General features: G+C 40.1%; 1 protein-coding gene across 2 annotated transcripts in view; it reads right to left on the bottom strand.

Annotated features, from left to right (window-relative positions):
• Window positions 1-14,498, bottom strand: part of PHTF1 (putative homeodomain transcription factor 1) — a 46,455-nt gene extending 31,957 nt beyond the window's left edge. The window contains exons 1-6 of one of the 2 annotated variants that reach the window (XM_021002052.2): window positions 13,741-14,498; window positions 12,997-13,053; window positions 7,424-7,493; window positions 4,637-4,795; window positions 2,515-2,671; window positions 786-923 (exon numbers count right to left, since the gene is read on the bottom strand). In XM_021002052.2, the coding sequence (XP_020857711.1) occupies window positions 786-923; window positions 2,515-2,671; window positions 4,637-4,795; window positions 7,424-7,493; window positions 12,997-13,053; window positions 13,741-13,785 (626 nt within the window). In that variant the 5' untranslated portion in view covers window positions 13,786-14,498. The remainder of the gene's footprint in view (window positions 1-785; window positions 924-2,514; window positions 2,672-4,636; window positions 4,796-7,423; window positions 7,494-12,996; window positions 13,054-13,740) is intronic. The other variant, XM_021002070.2, reaches the window with a different exon arrangement.
• Between the last annotated feature and the right edge of the window lie 1,752 nt (window positions 14,499-16,250).

Below are 16,250 nucleotides of genomic sequence, written 5' to 3'. Positions count from 1 at the left end.
GACAAGTTAATAAAACACATCTGTATTTTTATTATTAAATCAATGAGACAGTAAACAATTTTTTAAGTCAAAAGCCCAAGGCAAAACTTACTCTATGTCTCATTCCTGCTAAGCTTTACCTTCCACTAACTGTCACGATGGAAAACATCTAGTTCCTCTTAATCTCCTCCAAAATTGTTGGCTGAAATAAATTAGGGTGTTAACAGTCCCAAGGGTATCTGGATTTTAATAGGAGGTTTCTGAAAACTAAAAGCCTTTTAAACACAAAGGAATGAATCCAGGTACCAAGACAGGCAGTGGAAGATTAGGGAGTAAAGAGGTCTTTAGAGAACCCTTAAAATTATACCACAAAGCCTATCTAGAGCACTAGACTTGGAGTCAGAAGACCTGGATTCAAGTGCTGGCTCCCCTTACTATTAGCATTAGAAGTCTGCTTAACCCCTCTGAGTCACGGTATCATCTATAAATGAGGATAACAGGGGCAGCCCTGAAGTTAGGAAGACCTGAGTTCAAATCTGGCGGCAGACCAAACACTTGACACTTACTAGCTGTGTGACCTTGGGCAAGTCACTTAACCCCAACTGCCTTTAAAAAAAAACAAACAAAATGAGGATAATACCTTAGTTATTGTAAGAATTAAATGTGAAAGTATATAAGGTGCTTTATAACTGTAAATCAGCATATAAAAGTAAATTATAATTTAAAAACCGACTCTGTGTAGCTATTATATGTAAGTATGAACGTAAATATGAAATCAAACAAAATTTCAATGTAAGACTTCCCACCTGTTGCAAAAGAGAGTCCCCCAAAAACCACCATTTAGGGATGCAGATTCCGAAGATTCTACTCCTCTGACTTTATCAGAGCAGTTATAACTTCCACATTCTCTGCTCCCATCACCATTTACAGTTTTTCGTAATTTTCTACAAAAGAACATTTCAACAACTTCAGATTATTCAAACCCATCTCTCTCCTGCCACATTGAACATCCAAATACTCAAGATTATGCCAAGAAACAGAACTACGCATGCTTTAAATCTGCATACTTTTGCAACAAACCACCATCTTCCTGACATCATGCACTGTCAAACCTACATAGCGAAGGGAGATGACACACCAAGAACACATGAGATTTAGACAATCTGATGAGGAAACTACTGGCAATATACAAAGGCCCAAACCCAAAGTCCTACGGAGATGGGTGGCCTAAGATATCATTTCACTTAATCACAAAAGAGTCAATCACTACTGAGAAATATCAAGTGCAGCCCAAAGCTGTCTTCACACATGCAAAAGAGTCTCTTCAAGCACATCAACAGATAGCACCAGCATCAACAGCAGTCAGCTTCAAATACAAAGGATGACCAAAAAATAAAAAAACAAAAAAGATCCAGACCCAGCAAAGGCCTAGATAAAAGAAATTTGTCCCAGCATTAACAGACGAGCTAATACACAGATGTAGCAATGGTCACAGACGTCTTTTTGCTGGCATCCTATCCAGATGGATGAAACGTGCAGCAAATACTAATGACAGAGTTATAGCATTTCATTTTCATAGAGAGCGTATCAAGTTGCTTGGCCGTGATGAAATTTAATTCTCCTTCTTTTGACATAAAAACAAAATGGACAAATGGCATTCAAAAATAAGAATACACCAATACTCACTGCAACTAAACAGAAAACAACTTATGAGATGATATGTGTAGAACAGAATTATACAGATTAAGTGGAAAAATGAGATAAACATTTAGTCACCTAAGAAATATGCTTTTTGCCATGACTGAAACACAGATACATCTTACAATCTGTAAAACTATCACTTGAATTTCAGTTACATGTAACAACGTAAAATTAAATTAACTTCTGTTAAAGCTTAAGTAGCTTTAGAAATTATGTTTCAGAGTATCAAAGAAGGGAAAGTAGCAGATTTAAAGCATGTTGAATGCTATAACAACATGCTAAACTTTTAACTATACTGAATTTTCACCCACTTTTGATTGGGAAGTTGGATTTGAGAAAAGATTGCTTGCATGCACCATTATAAAAAGATTAGTAAAACTGAATGTCACAAAATTCACAGACCCAGTGATGGCCTATAATATGTATCATCCAAAGATCAACTTAGGTAAGCCCTGAGAAGATCATCACCATGTGTATCAGTATGTGGTGAATTTTTTGGCCAGAGAAACTCTTAAAGACAGTCTACCACGTCAAACAGAATTTACAGTCTTTGTTGGCAGGGAAGGTACTCACAGTGAATGACACTACACTTAACTTTTAAAAGAATCATTTAGAGTGAAAGAATCCCACCCAAAATAGGCTAAAAGTTCATAGGCAAATTGACACATAAGGATAAATTTTATAAACATTCATTATAAAAATCACAGAAAACAAAGTTGGAAGGAAGCACCTAAGCAACAATACAAAGATTTTCATACATTGATTTTTAAAATTTGTACACAACATATCTCTTTCCAGAAAATATATAATTACAGATATAATTTCTCATTTTACCTCCTCCTCCGGTTTCCATTGGTTCCTGAAGGTTTAGCAATCTGAGTGGAGACTATCTGACAGTGGACAGTTCCCATCAACAGCATAAGGCACATTGGACCAATCACTTCACTTACATTCACAACAGGCATTACGAAATACAACACAAATGCTATAACTGAAAAGGAGAAGTTTCAGTGTGAAAAGCTATACTAAGGAGTACCTTTAATTGATTCCCAACTACTCCTAACTAATTTTACAATATTCACCATTTTACTAAAGTTTCGAAGTATATATATGTAATTTTATCTTCACAAAGGAATTTATTTAACCATTAATTGACAATAAAATTCTGTGAAGAGCTATATGAATAAGGTCTAGGCATAATTCCCAAAGGTTGTGTTTTTTGGTACTATGCACAATTTTTCCTTTTGAAGAGGATAAGCCATGAAAATTATGATATCTATATGTAAATCATTATAATTAATTCAACTAGTCAGGATTTAAGAGTTTTGGAAAGTCGAGAGGCAAATTTAGATCATGAAAAGGGACTAAAGTCATTTATATCCAACAGATGCTGAAGATGCAAGCTAGTCTCACCTTGCCCTTTTTCCTGAGAGGCAGTACAGTGTAATGAATTCAGTGATAGACCTGAAGTCAGGAAAACCTGGGTTCAAAACCTGCTTCAGGCATTTACTAAGTGTGTGACCCTGGGTAAGTCACTTCACCTTCATGGGCCTCAGTTTCTTCATGTGTAAAATGAAGGGATTGGATTCAAGGACCATCTGGTTTTAAATCTATGATCCAATGACCTTTCCTATTAGGAAAAAGGTTTATTAAAAGTTTTAAACTTTAATCAAACCTCAAGGGACTACTGGAAATTCTACCACATCATAAAACACAACTCATATGTCTGAACAACCATATGGAATCCTTACTGAGAGACATCATGAAGATAAAAAAACGTCATGTATAAAAGACAGCCTCACCAAATTTATGAAGTAAAATTAAAAATGAACAGTCAAGTCCACTGGTTAAAAAAAAAGACTGCAGCACAAACCTGACACCACTGACACGTCGGCAAGGCTATACAGACAGCAGGACCCAGACCCTTAGACTACAGTGTAAGACCAAGGCAACTCAGATTAAAAAACCTTGTCTATTTCAGTCTGAGTAAATTTATGTTGCAAGATCTCTTCCCTGGGGATCTTATTATACATAAAGCTAGAAACCAAGGAAACGTATTTTTAGGTGTTGTCTTATGTAGAACACAGCAATGGACAGAAAATATTATGACAGTTTCTATCACTGGTACAACTATCACTTGTCATGACTTTTATACTTCCACCAATCAATCAATCAACATTAAGCACCTACTATGTGCCGGGCACTGTACTAAACAAAAGGGTGGTACAGAATATCCCCAATTTTAATATGTGTTCTTGGAGACCACGTGTTAAAGTGGATCACTATAATTATCATCCTTACAGTACTGTAACTGATTTTGTATGTCACTTGGTCTCAAGTCATTCCAACAAAAAGCCATCTACTATGCTGAGGCACTGTAATGGGTGCTAGGGATATAGAGATCAAAAACCTTGCCCTCCAGAAACTTACGGTCTAGTCCAGGGGCTATGACATATGCAAATGATACCAGGTAGAATGTGATAGGGACCAAAAACGAGAAGGCTACAGAAGGAGAAAACCCTTGCAGCTGTGGAGAGGAGGTGTGTGAGGTGGGGAAGAGAGAGACAATTTCCTTGAGAAAGTGGTACTTCAGAGCACTGGGAAGGATGAAATAAAAGAATGAGGTAGTTACTTTGTACCTATTTTGTATACACTTCTTGTTTCTCTCAATAGAATTTAAGTTTCCCAAGGGCAAGGACTACTTCATTTTTGTGTTTTCATACCTAAGGCTAGGCAGTGCCTGGTATACAGATAGGTACTTAATAAATGCTTACTGACTGACTGAGGAAGGAGTGGCTCCTGACAGAGGACAGATCAGAAGAAACCATGAAATTAGCAGATAAAAGGCACAAAAAGTAAAATATGCATATTTATTCGACCATATCAAATAAGTGGAATGGCAAAACGTGAAGCAGCATAGACAGCTACACAAAAGTTGTTCAACACTTTCAGTTACCTTGCATGAGGTAAAGCAGTAGCAGCCAAATAAAGATTCGTAAAGAGGTAACCTGAATCCACCATTTGCTGAACAATGGAAAACAAATAACCCGAACAATTCCCTTCCGAGTTAGTGACGTCCATGGAATCTCAGGTTTGGCTTTGGCAAATGTTGAGCCTTGAAACAAACAAAGCAACACATGTTTCAATTTGTCATTAACCACATACATTTCACTGATTTATTATACATTTAAACTAACATGGACATCGGAGTAGGTACTTAGGAAAAACAAGGATAAGCAGCACATTTCCATACAGCTTTAGGGTTTATGAAGTGCCTGTACTACCTATCCCACAAGGCAAATGAAGCAAGTACTGCTGTCCTCATTTTACCACTGGTGAAAGTGACTGCCTGGCTAGTAAGTGTTAAGAGTGGGATTTGAACTCAGATTTCTCCTGAATATAATCTAGTTTTCCCTCCACTCTATGATGATGCCTCAAGAAGTATGAAGTGTTACAAGTTTCCTATTGGGTGGGGATGGGGCGGGGGCAGGGCAGAGGAGTAGGAGAAAGGAGATTGGACAATGCAGCAAACACTGTGTGACACTAGGTAAGTCACCTCACTTTCATGCGCCACTAATTTTTGATGTGTTTTTACTTGGAAGAGCATAGGGAAGACTTCACGAGTGGTAGAATTTGAGGAGGCCTTGAAGGAAGCATAAGATTTCAACAGACGAGCAACACCACTTTAGGCTAGGAAGGCAGGAGCGCAAATACAGAGACAGGAAAATACAAATGTGTCTGAGGAGTGATGATTTGCCTGATCTGGACCGGGACGCAGAATATGTAAGGGCAAGCAGCATGAGACAAGGCTAGAGAGGTAGACAATGGTTTGACAAAATAGGCAAAGAGTTTTTATTTTTGAAAACGGGGCAAAATGATCACAATTATGCATCACAGATATTCATCTAGTAATAATGTAAGTCAGGGGCTCTTAACCTTTTTTGGGTCATAGATCCCTTTGGGATCCATGGTATACCTTTCTCAGAATAAAGTTTTTAAATACGTAAAATAAAATAAGATTATAAAGGAAACCAATACTATAATCATCATCACCAATATATTTTTTACAAGTTCCTAGACCTCCAGGGTAGCAATCCCTGGTGTAAATGATGGATGGCACTGGGGGGAGAAATGGAGACAGAAAAACTTGTCAGGAGGCTATTCTAGTATAGGTGAGAAGTAATCTGAGCCTAAATCAAGGCAATAGAAGTGAGAATGAAAAGTAAAGGGTGAATCCAAAATATACTGCAGAGAATGAACGGATAGACCTGGCAATTGTGATGACAATGAAGAAGGAAGAATCAAAGATGACAAAATTCATTGGTTGAGTAGGAAAATGGTAGTGATATGAACAAAAATGGAAAAGTTAAAAGAAATTAAAGGCTGGGGATGAGTGAGAGGATAGGTTTTATTTTGGACAGGCTGAGTTGAAGATGTCAACAGGACAGACAGGTGTAAAGGTGAACTAGTATGAAAGGCAGATAGCTTGAGGTGAGTCAGGACTAGAGATACAGATCTGATGTTTATGTCTACAATTTTATCACTCTAATTTCAATTAATAATAGGTTAAAGACCAAATCGAAACTTTTTTTTAGACAGGTAAACTGCAGTTTATTCAAGAGTGTGATACATACCATCAGTAGGTGATGAAAATGTGTGAGCATCTCACAATTTCATGGATGACACACGTACATATGTATTAAGGGTATCCTGGATGAATATTTTCCACAAACAATATTCTATAGCAGACTGCATCTTTATAGCTATACAGTTCGCTGATACAGAAAACACAAGCTCTCACTGTGTTTATTTTTTGCTGACTATAAAAAGTATTTGAATTAGTAGAGTAAAATGTAGCCTTAAAGGTTTTCCTCACAATTCTGCTGATGATATGGATGATATAGATGTGAGTATTCTCTCTTTCAGAGCTCCCTGCTGCACCAGAGAGTGTAATAGCTTCTTATGAAGCAGTTTTGCTAAGAGCAGGTAACGCAAATAGGGAGGAAAAGATAATAAAACAAAAAGATGTTTTGAAGAAAAGAATGTGCCCTTGTTAGCATATCCATTTACACCTGATCTTTCGTAGTTCAGGGTGATGGGAAGTATTGTTTTTTCTTTTTAATTTATTTATTTTTAGTTTTCAACATTCACTTCCACAAGATCTTGAGTTCCAAATTTTCTCCCCATCTCCCCCCTACCCCTACCCCAAGACGGCATGCATTCTAATACCCTTTCCCCTGATCTGCCCTCCCTTCTATCACTCCCCCTCCCCACTTATCTTATCCCACAGCAAATCAGAAACTCTTAAAGCTGGTCCAAAGGAAAAGTCTTACAAACTCTGTATTTCCAATCTTTTTTGTCTCTCCCCACCCCCAACCCCACCAGTCCTCACAACCTTCTGGGCCTGACAGCCACAAAGAGGTCTAGTACATTCTCTTTTAAACCACTTCCACTCCAAAAACCTATTTTATCCCAGGGCAGACTCAGCAGAACTCCTTAAACGTTTGTACGTCCAAATTTATAGCAAGGCAGGATTAAGGAAAAGAAAAACATCCAGGAGACTAAAAATAGAGAACTACTATGACCACCTTATCATGGCTCTTCAAGTAACAGAAGAGGAAAAGGAATTTTGTAAATAAAGAATACCCCATTAATGTATTTCATAAAGACAACATATTGACAACAATTTTTTATTAACAAAAGCTTAGAACAGACCTAGAATGGGACTGATTTTAGAACCCACCTCTGATTAAGTCGACATCAATCAAGTCGGGCTTTATGTGACCTGTCTTTTTTGGTTTGTTTTTGAAGCCCTAGGATTTTAAAGAAAAATAACTTTTAAAACAGAAAGAACCATCTACATTTATATTTCTTCACATTATTTGGCCCATAGAAAGAACTTAATCCTAAAATTCTTTCAAAGCAGCAGAGTCTATTTTTCAGTTTCCCAATGAGATCTTTTGAAAGCCTATGCTTTCTCCAGCAGTTTATCTAAAGGAACTCTATCACCCAATAGTCATCTTACAAAATGAGTTACTAAATACCATAAAGGTTTTTTTCCCCCTAAAAATATTAAGATGTAAGAGATCTCTAAGGAACACCTTTGCATCCCAGAATTTCTATCAAAAAATTTTTTTTAATTTATCCAGAATGGTAGCAGTCCTACAATTAACTATCTTAATACAGAGATGAGAGGCAGCCTGGTATAATGGACAGCAGCTAGACTTGGAGACAGAAAGATCCTGGTACAAGCTCTACCACTGACACATACAGGTGTGACCCAAGGCAAGTCTATTGACCTCATAGAATTCTAGGCAATATTCTAAGACTACAAATTACAGTGAAGGTGCTGATCTGCATTAGTAGAAGAAAACAAACAAAATCAGAGGTCTTGTCCCTATTTCTAACACAGCTTTTATAATAGCTTACAAAGAAATTCCACATTTTGTAAAAGCCACAATCCTCTTAGTGATTTTCTGGTTCCACATATTTAAGTATACCATATTTAAGTCATCTATAGCCTATATAGGAAAAATAACCAGCACATCCATGATATATTCCATCTTTTCCACCTCAAGTTGTCATTTCGCCAATTTCTGCCTCCCTGCTGGAAGTCAGTACATTAAAGTGACTGAATCTGGATTTCAACTCAAGAATCATGATTAGATAGCACTTAAATGTGGAACACTCCTGATGAAGACATAAAGGGAGATTAAAATGCTTAGTCTTTAGAATTGAAATATAAAAAATTTGATTTAAGAATTTACTAACTGCACTTCCACTCTGTGTGCAGTCAGTATTTGTCTTTCATTCTACTTAACGAAAAAGACATATAGAAAAGCTGGCTGTAAAAAAACTGTATTATAAAACTCTCTTTTTCTAAATTTCCTCAAGTTATAAAAGGCACAATTTGTTATAGTGGAAAACATTTTGGCCAAAATGCAATAAAATTACAATTAAGGTGGCACCAAATTTTAAAATCACTTTTTTAAAAGGAACACTCTGAAAAGATTTTTAATTTCTTACCAAGAGATGCAAAATATTGACAGCAAAGCATTAATAACAATATTGTAACATATTCAAAATCAAGTACAAAATAAAAATACTGAAAGTAAAAATACAGTGCAGCATCAGAAATTAGCTATATGGTCATTTACCTCAATATTATTTTGCTAAGGATCCTCAAACTACCTTTACACTCCTTAGCTTTATGGTCAAGATAATCATTATACTTTTTTTTTAACTTACTGGAATTCTACCTAGTAATATCTATTAAGTATTACAATATCTTTCAAATTCGTACTGAACCCATAAATGTTTAGTAAATATTTCCTATTTACAAAGCACTGCATAAGCATGAGGATACACTGATGAAATAAGAAGCAGATTTCCCTTGAAAGAGCTTGCATTCTAATGGCAAGGATAAGAAATATGAGAATTCTGAGGTGAAAGAGCTCATTTTCAGCTAGATTGATTACGGAAGACACGGAGATAGTGGCACCAACTAGGTACTGGAAGAAGAAAGGAGGGATAGTAACAGGCAGAGATAGGGAGAATGGGGAGTACATTCCAAAGACAGGAAACAATAAGGACAAAGGTAAGAAATAGGAGAGGGCAAGATGAAAACGGGAGGGGGGGGCGGAGACATAGTAGTCTGAAAGAAAGTATGTGAAGGGGAGTAAGTGGTGATATGGCTAGAGAGGCCAAATTACATAGGGCTTGAGTACCAGGATAATAGGTTTCTATTCATTCAGTAGATGACAGGAAGCTACTAAAAGTTTTAGAGTAGTAATAAGAACTACTCACATTTATGAGTATATGAGATCTGCCTTATACAAAGTAGGTATCTATAAATATTTAATTGAATATATGGGACTTTAAGGTTTACAAATCATTTTCCTTACAACCCTGTGAGATAGTAGTATAATAGATTAGGAAGTTTACACAGACAATAGTGTGAAGGATGGATTGGAAATCGGAGAAAACAAAGAAATACCAGTTAAAAGACCACATAATAGAGGAGTGTCTTGAACTAGGGTGGTTTGTAGAGAGAAGGGAAAAGAGAGGGCAACAGGAGAGATTTGGTAACCCACTGCATCTGCAGGAAGACAGCACAAAAGAGTTAAAAAATGACTACAAAGTTTCAAGCACAGATAACTTAGAAGAGGCGATACTGTTGCAAACAGAAGAGTTGGGGGAAGAACAAGTTTGGGGAGAGCAACCTAAATTATTTCTTTGCCATGTTGAGTTGTTAGTGCTGCTGGGACATCCAAGGGGAAATAACAGCTGACAACTATGTAGCGCCTGGCAAAGCATTTTGCAAACATTGTTTCATCTGAACCCAACAATAACTTTGAGATAGCTTGTAGGAGGAAGGAAGGGAATGAGCATTTATATAGAATCCACTATGTGCCAGGCACTGGGCTAAGCTCTTTACAAACATCATCTTACATTTACTAAAATAGATATTATTCCTCTTTTTTACAGGAAGAAGCTTTGAGGTTAAATGTCTTGTCCATTGTTACCCACATTAGGTTTTATTTTTGTTTTTTAGAAAAGGGGAAGATTCAAACATGTTTGTGTAATGAGGTTAAGAAGCCAGTGGAGAGAGACTGAAGATGTTTTAGAGAGGGGAGGACTGACAAAACAAAGTGTAAGAGACAGGCAGGGATGGGATCAAAGGCACAGATGGAAAGGCTATCCTTGGCAAGGAAAAAAAGCCACCCTTTTCCCTGAATAAAGGAAGAAAGAACAGATGAAATCACAGAGATGTGTAGAGATGTGGAATGGAGAGATGAAGAATTGCTTCATTTTACTTTTTTTTTTATTTCACTTTTGACAGTCTTAATTTTCTTCTTGGGAAGTTCAGGAGGTTCTGTGCCTCAAAGAGAATTTGACTTTTATTCTAAAGTCACTTAAGTCTGAAATTATGTTAAATGATTTTAAGTGAAATTAATTGTAATCATGCCTTATAATGAATCAAAAGATCACACACTTAGAGATAAAAGAACCTTAGAGATTATCAAGTCCAATCCCCTCATTTCCCAGGACACTTAGGCCCAAAGAGGTTGTGACTTGCCCAGGGTCACAAAGCTACTAAGTGTATGAACATAATTCAAACCCAAGTGTTTCTAACTTCTAATCTAGTGCTCTACCTACTACACTATGCTGCTTAAATAAAACGGGCTACATTTATCATATATTCTTCCCCCACAAAGAAAATTATCTTATATCCTACAAAGAATAAAAATTGCCCACTTTGCTTGATATAACTTTACACCATATAACAGAAACAGTACAATACTCAAATTAATCCAACATTTATTAAATGCCTTATATGTGCATGACATAGGCTAAGCTTAGGGATACAAAAACAAAAGATGAACACACATTACACATCCTTAAGGACTTTATGCTCTACTAGGGGGAATATGACATGCACATAAATAAGTAAACACAAAGAAATATAAATGGCTTAGAAGACAGAAAGAATATTGATAACTGGGGAGGAAGTAAAGGAGGCTGCCCAGGGGAGGTGGTACCTGGGCTAAGACTTGAGATAAATCAACAAGCATTCATTGAGCACCTGCTACACATGCACAGCACTGGGCTAGGCACTGAGGATTCAAAGACAAAAATCAAATAGTGCCCCTCCTCAAAGAGCTTACATTCAATTGTATACTGTACAACATACAAAGTAAATGCAAGATAAGTTCAGCAAGGAGGCACCAGCAGCTAAAGGGGTTATTAGGAAGAACCTCATGTAAGAGATGGCTGGAGTGGAGTTCGAAGGTAACAAGGAATTAAGAGGTAGAAGTGATGGCATCAGAATGCATGTCAGGTACGGGGACAGACAGTCTGTGCAAAGACACACAGATGGAAGAAGAAATATCATAGATGAAGAAAAGCAAGACACCCAGTTTGCCTGGATGGAAGAGCGAGAACAAGAATGAGAGTAATGTGTAATAAGCCTGGAGAAGCAGGCTGGAGCCAAGTTGTAACAGGCACCATTGATCTTTGAGTCAGGAATATCACTTTGGCAGAGGATGGCTAAGACGAAAGGCAGAGAGAACATGAACTACTGCAACACTTCAGGGGAGAGGGACTGAGCCAGGAGTGGTAAGAGCCACCAGAGCGGAAGCAGGCCAGTGGAAAGAAAGGGACAGACACCTGAGACCACGCAGAGATAGAACCAAAGAGAGAGTGAGGAATCAAGGGTGACTCTGAGACCATAAAACCTGGATGACTGAAAGAATGGTGGTACCTTACACAAACAAGGTTAATTCAGAAGAGGGTTAGGTTCGGAGAGAAAGAAGAAGCCTATTTTGGACAATGAGCTGGAGATGAAAAGAGTTCGTTCTAGGTATGAGGGATTACCTGGGTAAATGCACAAAGGCATTTACAATGGAATTTTATGATGAAATGCTGAGTCTAAGAAATCAGCTAGCAATCAAATTTGGTGCAGAGAGTACCAGGAAAGCAGTATTCAATAAGGGGCAGCTAGGTGGTTCAGTGGAAGAAGTTCCCACCTGGAGTCAGGAAGACTTGAGTTCAAATCCAGCCTCCAGACATTTACTAGCTGTGTGACCCTGGGCAAGTCACTTAATCCTGTTTGCCTCAGTTTCCTCGTCTGTAAAATGAGCTGGAAAAGGAAACGGTAAACGACTCCAGTATACTTGCCAAGAAAGCCCAAATGGGGTCACAAACAGTCGGACATGACTGAACTGACTCAACAAGAAGTATTAAATATGGCAGGAAAGGGAGGCTGGACCTTTAGATTTAGCAGGCTTTGTCTGCCAGTGGAAGAGGGCCAGGGAAGTGTTTGCAGTTCATCACAGAAGCAGTAGGGAGCCACTCAAGATTTCTGAGCAGAGAGGTAACATTGTAAGACTGATCTTTTAGAAAAATTCTTTTAGAGTTGTGGAAGATAGATTGAAGAGGGAAGACAACAGGGACAGGAAGACCAATCAGGATGCCACTACCATAATCCAGGCAACAAAGGATAAGGGTTGTAGTATTATCAGCCCAGAGAAAGGGGCAGATTTCCAGTATGTTACAGAGGTAGACTGGATAAGACTGGGCAACTGATTGAATGTGGGTGGTGAGATGAAGGCATGAATCAAGACAACATGGTGTGGTCAAGAACCTGTGTGACGGGAGCATGGTAGTCCAAAGTTCTGGAGAAGGGGAGTTTAAAGGAGAAGAAGATGCATTCCCCTTTGAACAACATGAATCTGAGATATCAAAGGGATATCCCACCTTATGCATTAAAAAACAACGCTATGGATAGAAGCAGGATCAACAAAACCAGCTTACCTTTATTTGGGTCTGTTCAATAGATTTTTCCCATATCTGTTGATCATATGCTCCAATCTGTAACAGACAAAAGGTTGCTCAAATGACCTAACCTAAATAATTAAATTTAAACCAAATCCTGCCAAAAAAGTCAGGAAAACTAGCTGAAAGGCCATTAAAAAAAAAACTTCCTGGGACATACCTACTTTTCCTTGGGTTATAAAGAACCATTACTTCCAAGGACAAAACTATTCACAATGCCTTAATGACTAGTTTAAATATTTTTTAAAGGAAAGGTCAGATCGAATATATATTGAGGTTTGAGCAGATATTCCAATTTCTTAAGAAAATTACCAACTGAGTAACTAAAGGAAAGCAATAGATAAGGGCTTATTATATACAGCATAGCAGTAAAGACGAGAACCTTTCTTAGGAACAAACTGAGATTTCCACCAGGTGTGTGTTTGGATTGGGGAAGTGATTGGGAGAGTGAATGAGCCATCAGACCTCCAGCCGTCTGGGTGGGAGGACGCAACGGCTTCTCTAGACCACTGGTCAGAGATCAACGCGCCGGGCACAGAAGCATCCTCGTAGGGCTGGAAAGGTTCCTCTCCAAGGGTGCGGGTGGGGTGAGGGCAGGGAGGGCGGGTCATCCCAAGTTCCAGCTGCCGGGGGATGCCTAAGGGAGGCGCAGTCAGCTGAGGCCCCGACCCCGCCCGAGCTGCAGGCGCCCCTCCCCCCGGGGTGAGGGAGGGGCGAGCTCACCTTCTTCTGGTACCACGAAATGGCATCTCTCTCGTTTGCGTCCATCTGTGAGTCTTCTGAGAATAGGATTTCACGGAGAGCGAGGGAAAACGTGTGAGCGGGGCGGGTGGTCTCCAGGCTCGGACTCGAAGTCCGCCTCTCCCTCCCTGGGCCTCTCCCGGGGCCTCGGCGTGAGGGGGCGGCCGCAGCAGCAACGGCGGCGGGCGGCGGCGGCAGCGACGCTCGGGGATGCCCCGGGGGAGGGGGCGCCCGCCGGGTGGAGACGAGGGCCGTCTGCCGGGGCTCACCGTCTCCCCGGACCGCCTCGCCTCACCCCCACCCTCTCCGACAGTAGCGCTCTCACCTGGTGCCGGTTGCCCCTCAATTCGGCGGCCAGGACCCCTATTTTCAGTGGTCCCGGCCCGGCCGCAGGGCCCGCAGGCCACATCTTCCCCCTGAGGAGGAGACACCCGCGGGGGCGGTTACCATGGAGACCGCGGCGCCCGCGCCAGCCTGCCCCGGCCGGCCCGGCGCGACGTCCGCGCCGTGCGTGCGTCCGCCGACGTCCGCCGCGGGGAGGGGTAGGGGAGTCGGGGAGAGGCGGTTGCCCCGGAAGCCGGGGTCTCCGAGGCCGAGCTAGCGCGCCATCGGGCCGAGGGGCAGAGGTCAGGAGAGCTGGGAGGATAGGTGCCACGTGCCGGAGGCGAGCTCGGCTCCGAGGGCCCCCGGACAGCGGCCGCCCCGAATGCTTCCTCCCGGCGGGCTTCCGTAGTGGGGATGTTAGCTCCGCCCCCAGGCGCCGGCCTTTGGGGGAAGCAAGCTCGGGCGGTCGGGGCGGGGCCGGGCCGGAACGCAGACCCCTTCCCAGAGAGAGGTTTTAAAACGCTCGCGATACGTAGAATTGGAATGAAGCAGTCCTAATGACACTTTTCCCCCATACGGGTTAAGGGACCTTGATTGGCGTACCCCAAGTGAAGAACTCCCCCTTTAGAATTTAATTAGGGAAGAATAAAAGCATCGTGTCGAACTGCTTTAGCCACTGAGGGAGAGGAGTCCTGAGGCTGCTCCCGCCTCTCGGGGCCGGCCACGGAAGGGAGAGTAAATGACAAGCATGGGTCCCTTTAAGGTCCTCGCTTCCGGCTTCTGTCGCCTAAAGTCAATGAATAGTAGATGCAAAATTTGAGGGTTGTAGCTTTTTAAATCATCCCGTTACAACGAATTTGTAAGAACTTTTTCCCTGTGTGTGTGCTTAAAACTTTGCGTCCCTCATCCTATAATCTTGTGGACTCTAAGGCAAAGAAAGCCAACTAAGGTTAATTTGTTTTTAAAGTTAAGAATATGAAGAGATAAATAATAACCGGAATTCTTTATACACATGAGAATTTTAAAGCTGGAAAGACCCTTGAATATTTTAAGTTCAAACCTCTACTTTTACAGATCAGGAAACTGAGGGGTCCCCCCGAGAAGTAAAGCAAGCTGCCCTCAGTTACATCAAGCAGGGGACCCGGCATTTGGACCCATGTCTTCTGATTCCAATCTAGCACCCATTCTGCTATATCACACAGCTTCTTTGATGTGTTTATATAAAGCACTTAAACTGAATGGCAGCAAAAGTATTTTAACTTCAAAATGCAAAGTACATAATATGAAGTCTTAATTTAAAGCCAAGAGAAAAAAAAGGTGGGAGTGAAGCCAGATCATTCTGGAAGCAGCACTGGGGAACTGTGTATCTCTGTATTTTTTAATTTGCTATTTCTATCAAGAGAAAATATCCCTGTATCTTCATATCCCATTTGATTAGTGTTCAGTGCTACAGCAGTTAAAAGAGCTCTTCAACCAGGACGTTGATCTGTAGATTTAGGAAGGGAGTTACATTAAGGCAACTTACCAACAGTTCATTATTTTGAAACACCTGAAAGTTTAAAAATTTATTTCTTCGTGACCATCCAATCAAAGTCAGTAGTACACACATTATCTTCAATTCTACACTGGGGGAAATGAGGACTTATCTAGTGTTTATCTTCATTATGGATTCAACTCAATTAAAAAAAACATTAACTGCCTACATGTGTACAGTATGGCAGAGTGAATAGAGCCAGCTTTGTAATCAGGAAGACACAGTTCAGGTCCAAATTCTGACAAATATTGAGGCAGTGTAGGCAATCCAGCTCTTGGTGCTCTAGGAAACTAAGACTAAGGTGCAGAGAAGACAACCTTCACTGTTAGTTTGCTCCCAACTGTAGACAAGACATTATTATCCTCATAATAAAAAAAAAGAAAAATCTCTGCTTCTCAAGAGGCTTCTGTTCTACTCAGGGTTCAAATCAATTCAAATGAGCAACAAGCATAACCAAATACAACATGTGCCCAGATTAAGTTTCTCTCCTGGAAAACTATCTTGATGGTGAAATGCAACTAGTTGACATATGGGATTTTTCAGAGACCTGCCAACTTCTCTCGTATAGGAGAAACAATTAACATTTCTATGAAATGTAAGAAAAGTAGATTTTTTTTTTCAATAGCTCCAGGGT

Source organism: Phascolarctos cinereus, unplaced genomic scaffold (genome assembly GCF_003287225.1).
Source record: "Phascolarctos cinereus isolate Bilbo 61053 unplaced genomic scaffold, phaCin_HiC Scaffold_5;HRSCAF=322, whole genome shotgun sequence".
NCBI lineage: Eukaryota > Metazoa > Chordata > Mammalia > Diprotodontia > Phascolarctidae > Phascolarctos > Phascolarctos cinereus.
This window is presented reverse-complemented; position numbering and strand designations above follow the sequence as displayed.